The sequence below is a fragment of the Strigops habroptila genome, chromosome 6 (assembly GCF_004027225.2).
Source record: "Strigops habroptila isolate Jane chromosome 6, bStrHab1.2.pri, whole genome shotgun sequence".
Lineage (NCBI taxonomy): Eukaryota > Metazoa > Chordata > Aves > Psittaciformes > Psittacidae > Strigops > Strigops habroptila.
Genome location: NC_044282.2, coordinates 51,487,563 through 51,502,749, shown reverse-complemented (window position 1 = coordinate 51,502,749; position 15,187 = coordinate 51,487,563). Strand labels below are relative to the sequence as shown.

The 15,187-nt window shown below is 43.4% G+C and overlaps 1 protein-coding gene across 7 annotated transcripts in view; it reads right to left on the bottom strand.

The window, feature by feature from the left end:
- Positions 1–14,945, bottom strand: part of VSNL1 (visinin like 1) — an 85,778-nt gene extending 70,833 nt beyond the window's left edge. The window contains exons 1-2 of one of the 7 annotated variants that reach the window (XM_030491066.1): positions 13,705–13,800; positions 12,652–12,828 (exon numbers count right to left, since the gene is read on the bottom strand). Coding sequence is in view for 1 of the 7 variants with exons in the window: in XM_030491063.1 (XP_030346923.1) it covers positions 14,622–14,871 (250 nt within the window). In the remaining 6 variants the exon portion in view is untranslated. Of the gene's footprint in view, positions 1–12,651; positions 12,829–13,704; positions 13,894–14,042; positions 14,458–14,621 lie in introns of those variants that run through there. The other 6 variants (XM_030491063.1, XM_030491065.1, XM_030491069.1 and 3 more) reach the window with 6 other exon arrangements.
- Between the last annotated feature and the right edge of the window lie 242 nt (positions 14,946–15,187).

The window sequence follows — 15,187 nt, the reverse complement described above, 5'->3', positions numbered from 1 at the left end:
GAGAAGCAGGATGAGCACTGTTTCCTCCCTGCCTGTTCATCTGTCCCCCTGGGAACAAGCAAAACTGCAGCAACACATTAACGCATGTGCTGTCCAAGTGCCTCAGGCAGAAAAACAAGCAAAGTATCAACTGACTCGGCTCTTTGAGCTACCCATGGGATGTAGGGCTGTTCCAGCCAAAGCAAAGTCCCACTACAGTTAAACCATGCCTTTAAATTTTTCATTTAGAGTGATAAAAAGTCCTGTTGAATGGTCCGCAACTACAGGAATAGAATAAAACTGGCAAACTTTTGCTGAAAAACAACCAGATTGTGAAGTTCTACTTTCAGAATACACACCTAAGCTGAAAAGTTTGCTGTACCAGCTCTGGAGTCTTGCTATGCTGAAAAAAAGTTGTACAACCAACCCTTACATATGGCAGATTTTAATCTTTTGTCTTACATAATATGGACTGGGCTGACAGCACTTAATAACAACTTAATGGAGCCTGATGGAGTTGAATTGGCTTATATCCAGTATGATTGGTGCTCAAATGACTCCACTTTTAAATATTTTGCCATAATAATAAATGGGAAGTAATGATAACCCACAGTTAGCCGAAGAAATAGAAATTTTTCAGAGGAAGAACAGGAAACACACAATTTCTGGACCATTCCACATAAAATAGGTACCTTTCATTTTCTTCTGCTCTAGTCCTTTAAAAACAACTATTTTTACCAGGTCTCAGTCTTTACATTCTCACACCCGTTCCCCTCTGAAACAGGCAAGAACAGATAATAGCCACTGCTGCCAACTCCTACTGTAATGACAAATTTCAGGCACAACCGATAGATTACCAGAATGCGACTGGTCGTGCCTGTTTACTTCACTGTACTGAGAAATCCTTACTTTCCATTTTATTCACAATCAAACTGATTTCTAGGTAATACTTCACCACATCCACGGGGAAAAGCCACAAAACCTGTCTAAAATGGAATACAGCTATAAATTATAGGAGAGCGCTACCATTTTACAATCTGCCATAAAGCAGACTTCTTCTTTATAAAAGATAACTTCAAATCCAAATGAGAAACTGATCTGGGACCTTATTTTTTCATAGTATGTTGACAACTGTGTATGCATGAACAATTTTCATGTGTGTAGTGAAGTGCTGACACCTGTTTTAATATGCAAAAACCTAAGAAGAAAAATACGTCAAGGACCATGGCTGAACTGATAAAACTGGTGTAAAAATTGTATGTAAATGCACTATATTGATGTAATTAATCCAATGCAATTAAAACTTAGAGATAACAGAGACATGCATCTCCTCACTATCTACTTAGAGCCCATTCCATGCTCTGCAGCCCACTTCCTCATCAGCTCTAGTCCAAGTGGATCCTTATTATCACACCACCACCTGACTGAGATCTCAGCACCAAAAGCATAGGAACCCGGAAGAGATGTAAATACTTGCTTATTGCCACTGTAAAAGTATTCCAAAGTTAAGAGTGGTGGTGGCCTAATCATTTAAATTTAAGGTATAAAATAGTTATTACTTTTAGTTCATTAATACTTTTATCTCATTTTTAGTTCATCAGCTGCACGCAAGCACTTGCTTCTGTAAGAATTTATAAGGATAGCTAGTATTTCTAAACTGCCCTGTTTAGCTTCAAACCAAGTACCTCAGAGAGCCAAGAGGAAAGACAAGCCTCAGGAACAGGTTACAGGCAGACAACTGTAACAACTCTGTATTGGTCCAATTACTCCAGGGAAGGAGGATTACATAGCGATTTTAATCTGACAGTCCAGTTCTACTGCCAAAAAGAAAACCTCTCCCATTTTTGGAAACAGCTCCTTGCTTAATGTCTTGTGTATATTCTAAGATTTGCATGGCCACATGCAAGGCAGGATAAAAAAAACCTGGCCATGCCTCTTCATACAGAAAAGAAAAAAACCAGATAATTTGGGTGAGTTAAACCTGCAAAGGAATAGGTGGTAATAGCAAAGCAAGACAACAGGGAAAGCTTCCCTTTCTAGCAGATGCATGTGATTTGATGACCATGTCAACCCAGCCAGGAAAGGTTGGGTTGGGCTGAATGGAGAGATCAGCCCAAGCTGGTGCCACGATTCATCCTCCCACCGTCAGGAACATAGATCACCTGGTGCTGGGGAAATCAGACCTTGCATTTCACTCAGGACAGACCAATATCACACCAAAAGTCCACTGGGAAACTGCTTTCATCCAAATTTCTAGGTCTGCATCCTCATTCTTTCCAAATACCAAATGTGGTCACCCCACCAGCAGATCTACTACTCGTCTCACTGCCAGATGCAGAAAACAATCACCAGCGTAGGAATGATACCTGAACTGTATAGGCAGGTCTTTCAAGAAAGAGATTGGCTTTTACTGATGAGCGGGACCAAAACACTTGTGGCTTATCAGTGAAAAATTTACACAAATGCCAAACATTTTTCCAACTTGCAGCAACTAGAAGTAGGGTTTTTGAGGTTTTAGTCAAGCTTTTTCATATTAGCAGTGCAAACCAAGTTCCTCCCATGAAAGGAACCTCACTATAGCACTGTGATCAGATAGCAAAAACGTGGTCAATTCACTATGAGAATCAGTGTCTTGGATTCCACCCTCTGCTTTGCCTTCAGTTTTCTAAGAGCTCTTGGACGAGTCAGGTTTCTCTCTTCAGCATCATCATGTAATACAATGTGAATGAAATCAGGTAAAATTCTATAAATTTGCCAATACTGTAGGTGTCATATCCCATTCAAAACTGACATCAGCAGTGAAAAACTACATAGCACATAAATACAACTGCAAAACAATGAGCAACTTGTCATTTAAATAATTCAAAGTCAGGGCCCCAAACTAACAGCTTTTTACTGCAGAAAAGCAGGATTTTTAAAAGCAGTAGCTCAATCATAAGATCAACGAATCATATGATGAGAGAACATATAAAGTCTTATGCAAATGCTTCACATTTTATTTTTCAATCCTTCTCCCCACTTAGTTTCATGTTCCAAATGCCTCTAGATGAGCAAATTCCCCTGCACCCACACAGAACTCACTGCCAGAGGGAGTCTGCACTGGGGGTGTTTCTATGGTCATTTTTAGGACTTACTTGCACGTGACTTAAAACTATTTCAATTCCCCTTCTTCTTCCCCAACAGCTACATCTATCACCCACCTCACACGTACATATAAGCAAAGCTACCACAGCTCAGCTAGCTAGCTATTGGCATCTCAGTTAAGGCTTTCTCTAAGTACCTATCATGCTTTTGTCCTAGTATGGTTCTGATATAGCTTGGCTATCATTGCATCTGAAGATGCGGTTCAAAGAAAAGTTGCAAGGATCAGCTGGATTTATCACTAAATTCAATGTTGCCTGGAAATTCAGATTTTTCCCTGCAAAGTTTTCTCACAACACCTAAAAAAATGTGAGAAGTGGTGAATCTGTTGGTGATTTTCTAATTAATCGCCCTTTTTGTGAGAGGGTCTCCACTCTTCAGTCTTTCCTAGATGTTGACACCTTTGCCTTCTGCTACCTTCAAACGCTATCCTACTCCTTTCCCTCACTTCCCCCTTCCTTTTTGATTCATTTAAAATGTCTTCTCCCTAGCACTGAAATCCTCACAGGTCTGATCCTGCCTACATCTCTAACATGATTCATGATCACACCTTCTCCTTTTCCCCAAGTTTCATCTCCTTTAGGCTATGAGCTTGCTAAATACTTGCACCTACATTTCTAGTCAACTCTGTTCACACCAACAGATTTTCCCATGTATTTAAATCTAATCACTCACAGAAGTGTTTTGGTGCTTCAAGACATACTTTGCACTATTCAAATACATTCTTTGATTCAATTTTTCCAGTAGGGATCTGACGCATCAGCTCACAGAATGAGTCCTATTTGTATGACCTGGGACTTTGGTCCAGCTACTTCAGGATAGGACTGATTCATAAAAGAAATTTCCAGTTGACATTCAACTCTACGGTAACGTTTAATAATGAAGCACCACCAAGCCATTCTTCCATTTGCTCCCAAATATTTCCTGATGCCTGTGCTTGTCAATAGCACTGCTAATGCCACTGCCCACTGATGGCATACATTCCCTTTCACTGTACAGCCACATCTAAATCACAGTTACTGTAATTTGAATTTATACAGCATGGCAAATTATCATAGAACAGCTGACACAACATGACTTTGCCCCTACAATCTGTGTGAAATTGATCCCTTAGTTTTTTTATTTATTCTCCTAGATTCAATATTTATAGAAGAGTACCTCATTACTCAAGTGTCCAGAGTGATATCACTAACTTCAATCATTTAGAACAAACCAAAACCTGCTCATTTCTGCAGACTTCTTGAAGGTATTTTCAATGGAAAACAGAAGTACAAGACTGAAATGGCTACTAGCTGCTGTGTAGGTCTTCCTAAAAACAGGAATCTCATAAATTACTACTCTGAGTGACAAAATGCAAAACTGCAGGAATAGGTAATATATTAGTTGTCTTACACAGCTTCGGATGTTGAAGTCCTTCTGAATATATTAATCCTGACAACAGTAAATGGTTGTGTTTACTGGGCAACACTGAGAATTACAATCTCGGTATCTCTGTTACATATAATCCCAGAACAACCTTGAACGTTTCATGAACTCCTCCTTTTATCTGGAGATGAGCTGATATTGATATATTGTTATTGGTCATCACTAATACACTCCTACTGGCGACAGGGAGATGCATACAGCTGAAGTTGAGTCACATATTGCAAGACCTTTCAGTTTATATAGAAGAAAATGGAATTTTCAAGATATCTTTGTCTGCTCCTCAGCTGACTATGGAATATAAGACACCCACTAAAACTCAAGCCATAGTTAGACACAGGGAGATTTTTCACATATTTGAAGTACATGAAGATGCAGGGTTTGGGGTTTTTTTTTATTCTAAATTGACTATCTGTATTTCACCAACATTAAACCAGCAATACAAAGTAATGATAGGACTGTTTGACACCAAAATACAAATTACTTTATTATTTTATATTTACCATGAGTTTCTCATGCAGCAATTCAGAACGCTGATAAACTGTTTTCATTTACAGTTGCATACTGTGAAAAAAAATCTATATTCAATGAAAATTATTTGAAGGAGGTACTAATGTAATGCATCTCACAAGGAAGAGCATTTAACTAGAAAACAATTCTCTAGCTCATTCTTGTCTAAAGAAAGCAAACTGCTTTGTGACTGAAGAACTTGCATGAATAGATTTTGTTAAGCTAATTAACAACATGGATGTTATGGCATTAAGTGATATGTACACACTGATAAGGGGACCATTGATAACAGCATGTAGAAATAAAAAATGCAGAATATGTTATGCTAAATTATTGTAACATTTTCAGTCTTCTGTATCACATCTTCCTACTCCAGCATTACACAACCAAAATAAAAAAAATAAAAAAAGAATAAATACATAGGCTGTGTTCCTACTACGCAGATTTACAAAAGGCTCCCTTGCGCCTTGCACTGAGGTATGGGGAGGCAGGGCACTGAAGAGAGTGATTTAACAGACAAAGCAGACAGACACACAGAAAGAACACAGCTGCATTCAACAGCTGTTTGCATTGTACCGTGACTTCTTACAGACTTCTCTTTGAAAATACCAATCTAGAGATACTTGTATACAACCCCAGCTGTTTAGAACATGTTCTAGGGTGTATCTACACTGCAGCTGGAGCAGATCGTGTGCCTGAGCCAGCTTTTAACTCACTGACTTTGCCACTGTAACCAGCCCCACCAGGTCAAAGCAGAACGTGCTGCAGGCTGCATAACCTGCTCAAGGGCAGGATGAAGACCTGAGTACAGCTAAGCTCTGTACTGCTGTGTCTGGCTTGCTGCAGGTACACCATATATTTGGTTTAGGGCTAGGCTGAGTACGTCAGCATATTTCATTCACAACCTAGTGACTGCAGAATAAATATATCCTAATTAGCTTTGCAGGGGAAGGACTCAGTCGCTGCTATCAGACATGGATTGGTTCAACATCACTCTGTAAAATCCCTGAACATGCAGCTTATCTTTCTGCACAGGTTGCAGTTACAGGATCTTTTATATGTTGTTAGAATTTAACATTACCCTTACAGCACTGTACATACAGCTGCACTTCCTAGAACAGATCCTCATTTTATAAAGCTAACAGTTTAAAAAACAAACACAAAACCACAGTTAAAATGCAAGATGCAGGAGGCATCCCCTGTGGTGAAACACAGCCAGGTATCATTAAGGAGAGGGAGACTTGGGCAACAGGAGACTGTTGGAGCAGAATCAAAGAAGAAAGGAAGCAGAGCCAGAGAGAGAGGAAAAAAGAGATCAGTGAAAGCTGAAGGATGAGATAACACGAGGCAGAGTTAGTACCTGCTGACACTTCAGGATTAAAGTCTCATATAACAGAGTGGGAAGCCTGAATGAGTAATGTTCACCTCTTAAACCATGTAGAAACTAATATTACTTATGGATCTATGTTCCAGTAGCACCTCTTTGTGGCAGACACAAATGAGAAAAATGTAAAGCCTCATAACCCCTTCCAACCTTCCTATTTCCCCAGAGAAGAATTAAAATCAATAAAAAATAGCCATCGAACTCAATAGGTAAGCACTCACCCAACATGTACCATAGCAAGAGACAGCTTTTGTAAGCAAAACTTGTTAATGAAGAATGATGAAGGCTACTTTGTGATCTACTTACCATACCTGAGGAAGAAAATGGAGCCTTAGAAACTACCTCTCTTAAGCACTTTGGCATTTCAGTAATACAGCTGAATCATTAGAAATTCACTGTCAGAAGGTAGCAGGCATATTTTATGTACTTATATGGGAAAAGCCATTTGTGATTTCTTTGACTCTCTTAATTTAAGGATGTGTTATATGCAAGTGTTAACAAGGTAAACCACCTAATGTTCTGAAGACCAAAAAGGATGCTAATCTTCTAAAATTTCTCATTTTGCATGGATATGAAGGATCAGATTCCAAGCCCACTGGAACACACTGCACAGCATCCTCTGACCTTACAATGTGGTTGATGTGATTAGATCCAAGAGTACTAACATATCCAAGTCAGATGTAAACCCCTAAAACAGGTGAAAAATACAGGTCAAACTTCGTTAGAAGGCATTTGAAGAAATGGTCATTTCATATATATCAGTCTGGTTTGCAAAAAGTGCCAGTACAATCCAATGTCTTATGCATCGAACTAAGATTCCTTTTCAGGCTATCATACTTTCGAACTGAAAGCCTTTTATCCAGTTCAAAACAGGTATTTCAAGACCATCCTTGAATGTAGGTGCTCCTTTGTATCATTTGAAAAAAAAATACACATTTAAATGAAAAATTACTGCTTAAAAAAGTACAGTATATAAGAACATCAACTACAGAGATTTCGACTGTGTATGTGCTGGGTATTAGCGATACTTGCACAAATAACTTTTTGAGTGTTATCCATTATATAAGCTGATTTTATTTTCCGTGCTAAGACCTTGTAAAAATGTTCACTTTTACTAACTTCAAAATCACAATTTTTTTCCTATATATACCAACTTCTATTAAAATACAAAAGCATTTTAATTCAAACTGCTAATACCTCAAATAAGAGTCTTCAGTTACTTTGTATTTCTAAATATAGCAGATAAGAGTACACAGAAATATGCTGTATTCTAAGAGCTTTTATAAACAAGATGTTCTAATTTTAGAGGCCTCCATTCTGAACAAGGTCTAATTAAATACACAGATATTCTCAAATGCAGTCCACAAAAAGCATAATATTCGGCTCTCCTCACTTCCATTTAATTCTATCTCGTAGTGAATGATTTAATATCCACTTTTGAATAAAAATGTTTTGTACTGGGTGGAACGCTGATCTTTTATTAAAAAAGAATAAATTTCCAGCCAGATACTGCCTTTGTGAAATTATATTTTAGATACTAAAATCAAGTCATAGGTATTTTACAGGCACCTGGCTCAATAGCTTACCTATTTAATATTCTTTCAACTACTTTATAGATTGATTGGCTTAAGAACTGGTAATGAACTCCCGAACCAAGGTGCATGTTTTAACACTAAGGATAATTAACTATTACCAAAGCTTATGGAGAACTGAAAAAAAAAAAAAAAATTTCCATTGTCTGTGGTTTTTAAATCAACACTGATTTTGGGTTGGTTGGATTTGGTTTGGTTTTTCTTTTTTTAAAAACAAACAAACAAACAAAACAAACCCAAACACGGTATGTGTTTCACGAACAGAAGACCAGAGAGAGGCATTGCTGAGTCAAATGTTAGGGACTCTGCTAGACACTTGGTTAAGATTCATATTATTCTCCCTTGCAGAGTTAAACATTTATGAATCTAAAAGCTTTCTAAAACACAACTTCCTAATTAGATACAAGTTAAAACTAATTCATTTTCATCAAAAGGTTTAAAGCCTTATATTTATTAGTCTAAAAGCTCTGTAAATTATCATCAGAGTTGGTTTTTTTCCTGAGTATAGATTTTGACTTGTACATTGCTGACAGTATATTCCTTACCAAAGTTTGAACAACCAAGGTAAACCCACTGGTTGTTATTATAATGGTGGATTCAACTCATTCAGAGGTAAACAATATCCCACTACTTTGTTATGACTAACTATGGTATGAAAATACCCTGCTAGGACCAAATAAAAACAAAAAGTTAAAAAGCCATTTATAAGTCATACCATCATGGATCTCAGTTTTTACATCTTTTCATCAACGAACTTCGAGAAAGTCCAAGTTAGTGAACAAGAAATAGATAAAATCAGTCTTTCTGATACTTAGTAAACTACACAGTGGAGCTGCATAAAAACAATGATGCTTTTCTGAAATCATGAATTATTTAAATTTACATCTGCTTTAAGTCAAAAGTGATTAAAGGTCACTTTAATCAAAAAGTTTAGTGTCTCATATATATTATTGTAAAAGCTATAAAAATCACCATTACAGCTTGGATTTGTCCTGCACATCAACTTAAGATTCTTGTAATGTTGATTGTGTAGATATTCTTCTCCAGATGGCTTTCTGACGATAAAGTGATTCTAAAATTCTTTATCTTCCTAGTAAAAAACCCACCTCAAATTATCGCTTCTCATGGCTTTAAAAATCTCAGGTTGTTGAAAATCTCAAGAATGTAGCAAACACTTGCTTTTTCAAAACGGTGAAACTAGGGAAGCTATAATACATTCTGTTAAGTTTGTGTAGTCTTGGATTGAAAATGTGACTCAGTGGGATTTGTTCTAGGAGAGAATCTCCAATAATATCTGTAATACTTCCTTCTTTGCCCGCAATGTCAGCATTTCAGAATATATCATTTTTAGGTCATTTAAGCATTTGTCATCACAAACCCAATGAACACTGTTTATTTCAATTAACTGTGGTTTTACAAGTTATTTTATGAAACATATTCTGTTCCTTAGCCTCCTCACGGGAATAATCACAAAGAAAAACAGCTTGATGTTTTTAACAAACACATTAGTGAAATGGAGTATCAAGTGATTTCTATCTTTTCCTCTCCTTCAATTCGCTCCTTGAAACTACTTACTTTTTACTACCTTCAGCTATGAGACCATCTCTAATAATCTGCCTTAATTTCCTACATTTGTATTATTGTCCTTTGGGTCGTATTCATATCTAAATGTGGAAAAGCTCCTGAAAGCAGAGACCCTGTGGATTATGTCCACATAAAGTTTAAAACACAAATTGAAAAAATACATCTATATTCTTAGCAACTTAAATCATAACTTAAAAAGCATTATGGGTTTGAAGCACTACCCAGGGATTTGTATTCCACAAACAAGTATCCTTTTTATCATCTGTTTCAGTATCTTTGAAAGGGATTACTCTCAGAGCAATAGTATAAAATTCAAAAGATAAGATTCTCTCTTTCTATGAATAAAGACAAGAGTCGGAGCTGAGGTAAGAAAGCGCCTCCCTGTGATGGGAGCCCATCTGGATCCTTACATAGAATCATAGAATCATAGAATCGTAAGGGTTGGAAAGGACCTTAAGATCATCTAGTTCCAACCCCCCTGCCATGGGCAGGGACACCTTGCCCTAAACCATGTGGCTCAAGGCTCTGTCCAACCTGGCCTTGAACACCGCCAGGGATGGAGCATCCACAACCTCCCTGGACATCTTATAGCACTACATATAGTCTTCCCTATGTGTGCTGTGTTCCGGTATCAGAAACGCTTTCAGTGATGCCATGCAGAGAAGCTACAGAGTAAGTCATGATCTTTTCCAAGGATTAAAGGAAATAAAGAGAAGAAGAGAACTGGTAAAGAGAAAAGCAATTCAAAGATGCAATGAAGGTACACAAAAAGAAGAAACAATATTACACTCTGAAGAAGAAAGAAAAAGGTTAAGGATGTACAGAATGTTAAAAGGTATGCAAATGCAAGCAATGGGGACCCACAAGAAAAGGGGGACAGATAAAATCGTCTAGGCTCATTACAGTGAAGTCTGAGTCAAAATTAGGCTTGAGGAACAACGCGGAAAGACCACATGGTTGCTCTTCTCTGTTAGTGTAATACAAAAATTAAAGTGCAAAATCCACAGGCAATTAAATTCCGAAACAAGCTTCTTTTTAGACCATTCTAACGACAAAGGGAATTTAGCCCCAACCCACAGGGGTAAAACAAATTAAAAACAAAGAGATGAAGGCCAGTGCTGAAAATGTTTGACATCACAGACAAGGAACACAGTTTCTCATGTAAGTGCTATGTGTTTCAATTCCAAGTACTTTAAAAAGAAATTTGCCTATCATATTTTAAATGTTCTAACTCTTAATTTCAATTAGTGTACACTGCTGTTTAATTCACAACTAGAGGATGAGCCAGCATTATGCGCCCAAGTGACACAAACCTCTGGAAATCACAGAATCATTGAAATCCACAGGCATCTGCAAAATTTACAGAAGTGAATACCTAAAATACGAGCATGAGGCACAAATATCACAGAATAAACTCAGGAATGCACAGAATTCCAAAAGTGCAAAACAGAACCAGGACAACAGCTTGAAAAGTAAACAGTTTTGGAAGCTCCCATAACAAAGTTCACCATATTCATGCGTTTGTTAAAAGCAATCTAGATTCTTAGATTCAGATCCTGCCTGCAGCTATATTGAGTACAGACAGAAAGAAAAGTCAAGAGGGCTATACCATCCCAACACATGGAGAAGAGAAGAAAGGGAGCTGCAGGAGCTTGGTACTGCAGCCCATTCATTCCCTGAGCCCCCAAGCAGTGCTGGAAGGTGCACCGGGATCCCCAGTGCAGCCCAGCTATGCTGCAGTCAGCAGGATGTTGCACCCTGGGACACATGCGGTGCTTTCCCAAACAGCACCAACACCAGCTTCATTGCATCGCTTCTATCCCACACAGCCAGCCCAACTCCTGCAGGCTGAACCAGCATCCTCATTTCTGCTCTGCTCTGCTCTGCCCTGCCCTGTCCTACGCATCACATCCCAGCTACACTTTGCCTTCCTGTTCTGGCCAGGGCTTAATTTTTCTTCTAGCTGGAACTGTGGTGTGGTATCAGCTATGACTCTTCTGGTGTATTACATGAGGGGAGTGCACAGAGGGACCTGTACAATGGAACCAACAGCAGTGGGGACATCCCTGGCACTGCTCTGCAGTTGTGAGGTTATGTAATGCCGTGAGAGTCGGAAGGAGATGTCGCTTGACGACACAGCTATTGCCCTGTCAATAGCTGGACATTCCGGAACACAAGGCACGGTGAAAAATCGCTGGTGCAATTCTGTGTACAGGTATGCATTTGTATGGGGCAAGAAGACAGGAAACCTAGAAAACTGATTAAATATTGCAGTTCTATGCCAGAAAAGTTTGTGGCTGAACAAGAAGATAAGGATCCAGTCCTTAATTAAAAAGCAGGAATAATACATATTGAGGATCGAGAACTTATTTCCTCATTTTTCCTTGACAGCAGCATTAATCCACACTACTTTATGCATTGTTTGAACAGAGAAGTAAAATGTAATTAATTAAAATTGATCACAGTCCACAAGATGCATAGTGCTGTTCTAACACTGTACTGGAAGACCCTTCAAGTAAACCGATGTTCTTAAATGAACATTGTTCTTTTTTGAAAAAGACATTCTGTGAAGGAAAACGGTAGTAGTGAAAACTAATGAGTCCGAGAATATGTCATAGAAACAAATTACTAGTAAGCACACCTTCTGAAAGGGCCAGTGAACATGTATTTTACAAAGGCTGAGCTTCCTCACATACTTAGTTTTATTTGAATTTGAGGAACCTGCTGCTTATCATATCCCAGTTAGTAAATATGTCCCTCTTTCTTCTTCATAAAGAGGTGGTGGTACCTCTGAGAGCTGAACTTTCTAATATACGAAGGAAGGGAATGCCTGTCCACAGAAACGGTCACTACAAAATATTGCTAAAAATATTTTGCCAGCAGAATTGCTGGGAGAAGAACCTGTATCTGTTACATTATTATCTTCTGTGCAAGAACGTGGTATTTATTCTTATATTTGGCCTTTTGCTAATTGGCCGAGGCTCGTATGTGTAAGTAATCACATTTCAGTTTTAATGAAAGGGCAGGTTTTCTAATTACCCTGTTATCTGTACGCTTTCTTTGACAGCCGAAAAGCCTGCCGGTGGAGGTGATCGCCGCTCCCCCCTCACTCTCACCCCCCGGCCTTTCTGCACCGTTTCGGGCGATGCGGGATTTGGGAGCGCAGTTTCCCCGGCGGTACCTCCGCACAGCCGAGCTCGGGCTCCCCCCTTCGCCCTGGAAAGGCAGAGAGCCCCGTTCCACCTCCGAAAAAACTCCTGAAAGGGCTCCTCGAGGGACCGCGGGGGGGCTGCAGTTGCAAAAGATCGGGCTCCTTCCCCTCCCCCCATTCTCCGACCGTTCCTCCCCACGTCGGAGGCCGGAGCTGCCAACCCAGGCTGGGGCAAGGCTGGGGGAGGACGGACACACACAACACCCCAGCAGAGGAAGGGCTCAGTGGGGACAAGATGCAGAAGGGGAGCTGTGGGGGGACCTTGCAGGTGGCTTCATGCAGGGAAGGGACCGGCCGCCTTGGGGGGAGGTCCCCGGTGGGAGCAGTGGGGAGAGCGGAGGACTCCAGAGGGGTTGGGGACACTCCGGGGCGGTGGTGGTGGACCCTTGCACCGGTGGAGGAGAGACCCGAGGTGCACGGGGCAAGGCAGAGCTGCGGGGCCCTTCCAGCAGCCCCTGCCGGAGCGGGCGGCGGGAATCCCGCCCCGCGCAGAGCCCCGTGTCCCGGTGCGGCATCCTCGTGGGCTAGGGGAGCGGCCCCAGCACCGCACTGCCGGCACCCGGCCCTTCTCGCGGGGGCCGGTGGCTAAACAGCCCTTCCCGAGGTTGGAGGGAAGGAGCGAAAGGATGGAGCCGCAACGCCCGGCCGCCGGTAGGCATACCTCCTCCTCGCCCCGCACACACGGCGGATCGCCCCGCGCGGACAACTCGTTTCCAAGCGGGGCTTGCGCGCAAAGTTGCGCCGGCCGGGCTTATCCCCCACACACCTTCCGTCCGTCCCTCCGCGGCCGCGCACCCCGCGGAGCCCCCCCACTCCTCTCCGCGCAGTTCGGCGCGGAAAACGCCTCGCTTTCCCCCACGGTGCTCACGATCTGCCTCAACCTGCTCCTTCCTCCTTTTGTTTTGATCTCTGGATATGAATTTCTCTCTCCCGTCGTCTCCTTCACCTCCTCCTCACGCCTTGCTGTGGTAGATGACGGCTAGGACCGCACACCAGCCTATGTTATCTCCTCCCACCTCCATTTTCACTCCGAGCGCGGTAGCAGCGCGGCACCTCCGCGCCCGCGCCTCCCGCCGCGCCCGGGGCTCGCCCTGCGCCCGCCGCGTGTGCCGAGTAAAACGAAATAACGAAATAAAACCCCTCTCATGGGCAGTAACAACGGCGACAGAGCGGCCACAAGGACCGGGAGCACTTTTGCCTTCCCCGCGGGTGTGATGACCTTGCGAGGACTGCTCCTGCTCTTCGCTTTCGCACGGTCTTTTGGGTTTATTATCTTTTTTCCTACTGGAAAAAGTAACGACCTTTTCGCTCGCTCTTTTCAAACGAACAAGAACGCCAAAGACTTCCACTTTCCCCAAAACATTTCCAGGAGCAAACTGTGTAGCGAGAGGTCGATGCTTCCGTTTGATGTTGCCGGTATCAATATCCGGATCGATGCGGAGTGCGGTCTCCTATCTCGCAACAGTTGACGGCAAATCGCCGCGGGCGCGACTGCCCTGCATCCCGCCCGTGAGGCGACACTCCCGCGCCCGCCGCAGCGAGGACCACTCGCACGTATCCACTTCCCCGGTCCCGGGTGGAGGACCCCCGAGCGATGAGGAGCGGCTGCGGGGACTCCGGCAGCCCCCGCCCCGGCTCCCGCCGTCCTCCCGGGAGGAGAACCCCACGCGGGGCAGCCCGAGGCAGCGCGTCCCCTCCACAACCTCGCCGCCCGGCGGGCTGCCCCGCTGCCGGCGACCCGGCGGGCGTGTGCCGAGCCCGGACCCCCACCCCAGCCTAGCCCCCGGGGCGCACTTACAGAGGGCGCCGAGAGCTGTCCGCGGTGCGGAGGAGGGCGCTGGGCCGCGGAGTCCCGCCGGGGTGCTGGGACCGGAGGGACGGCGCCTCGCTGCGCGCCCGCCCGCCGCTCGTGCCGCCGCACCTCGCGCCGCACCTCGCGCCGCACCGCCGCCGCCGCGCGCGCCCCCGCTCCGCCCCGCGCGCCGCCCGCCCGCCCCGCACTGCAGACCGCCGCCCCGCGCGCACGCGCCGCCCCGCCGCCCGGGCATGCGCGCGGCCGCCCGCCGCCGCGGGCGTGAGGGAGGGGGAGCGCGCGCGCGGCGGGATGAGACGTCGCTTTGGCGGCGGGAGGAGCGGGGCGGGGGGGGGAGGGGAGAAGGGAGGGAAGCCCCGGGGCGGGCGGGGCGGGAACCCGCGCCCAGTGCGGAGCCCTCCGCGGTGGTCGGGCGGTTTCAGTGTCACTGCCGGGGTCTCGAGCTAGAGCCCATCGTCCGTGTGCGGGGACGCGGCCTTGCCCTGCGGCTGCGCTTCAGTTGGTGGCTCTTCTGCCCAGTGCGTGGAGCCATCCGTAGCAGTCCCGTGATG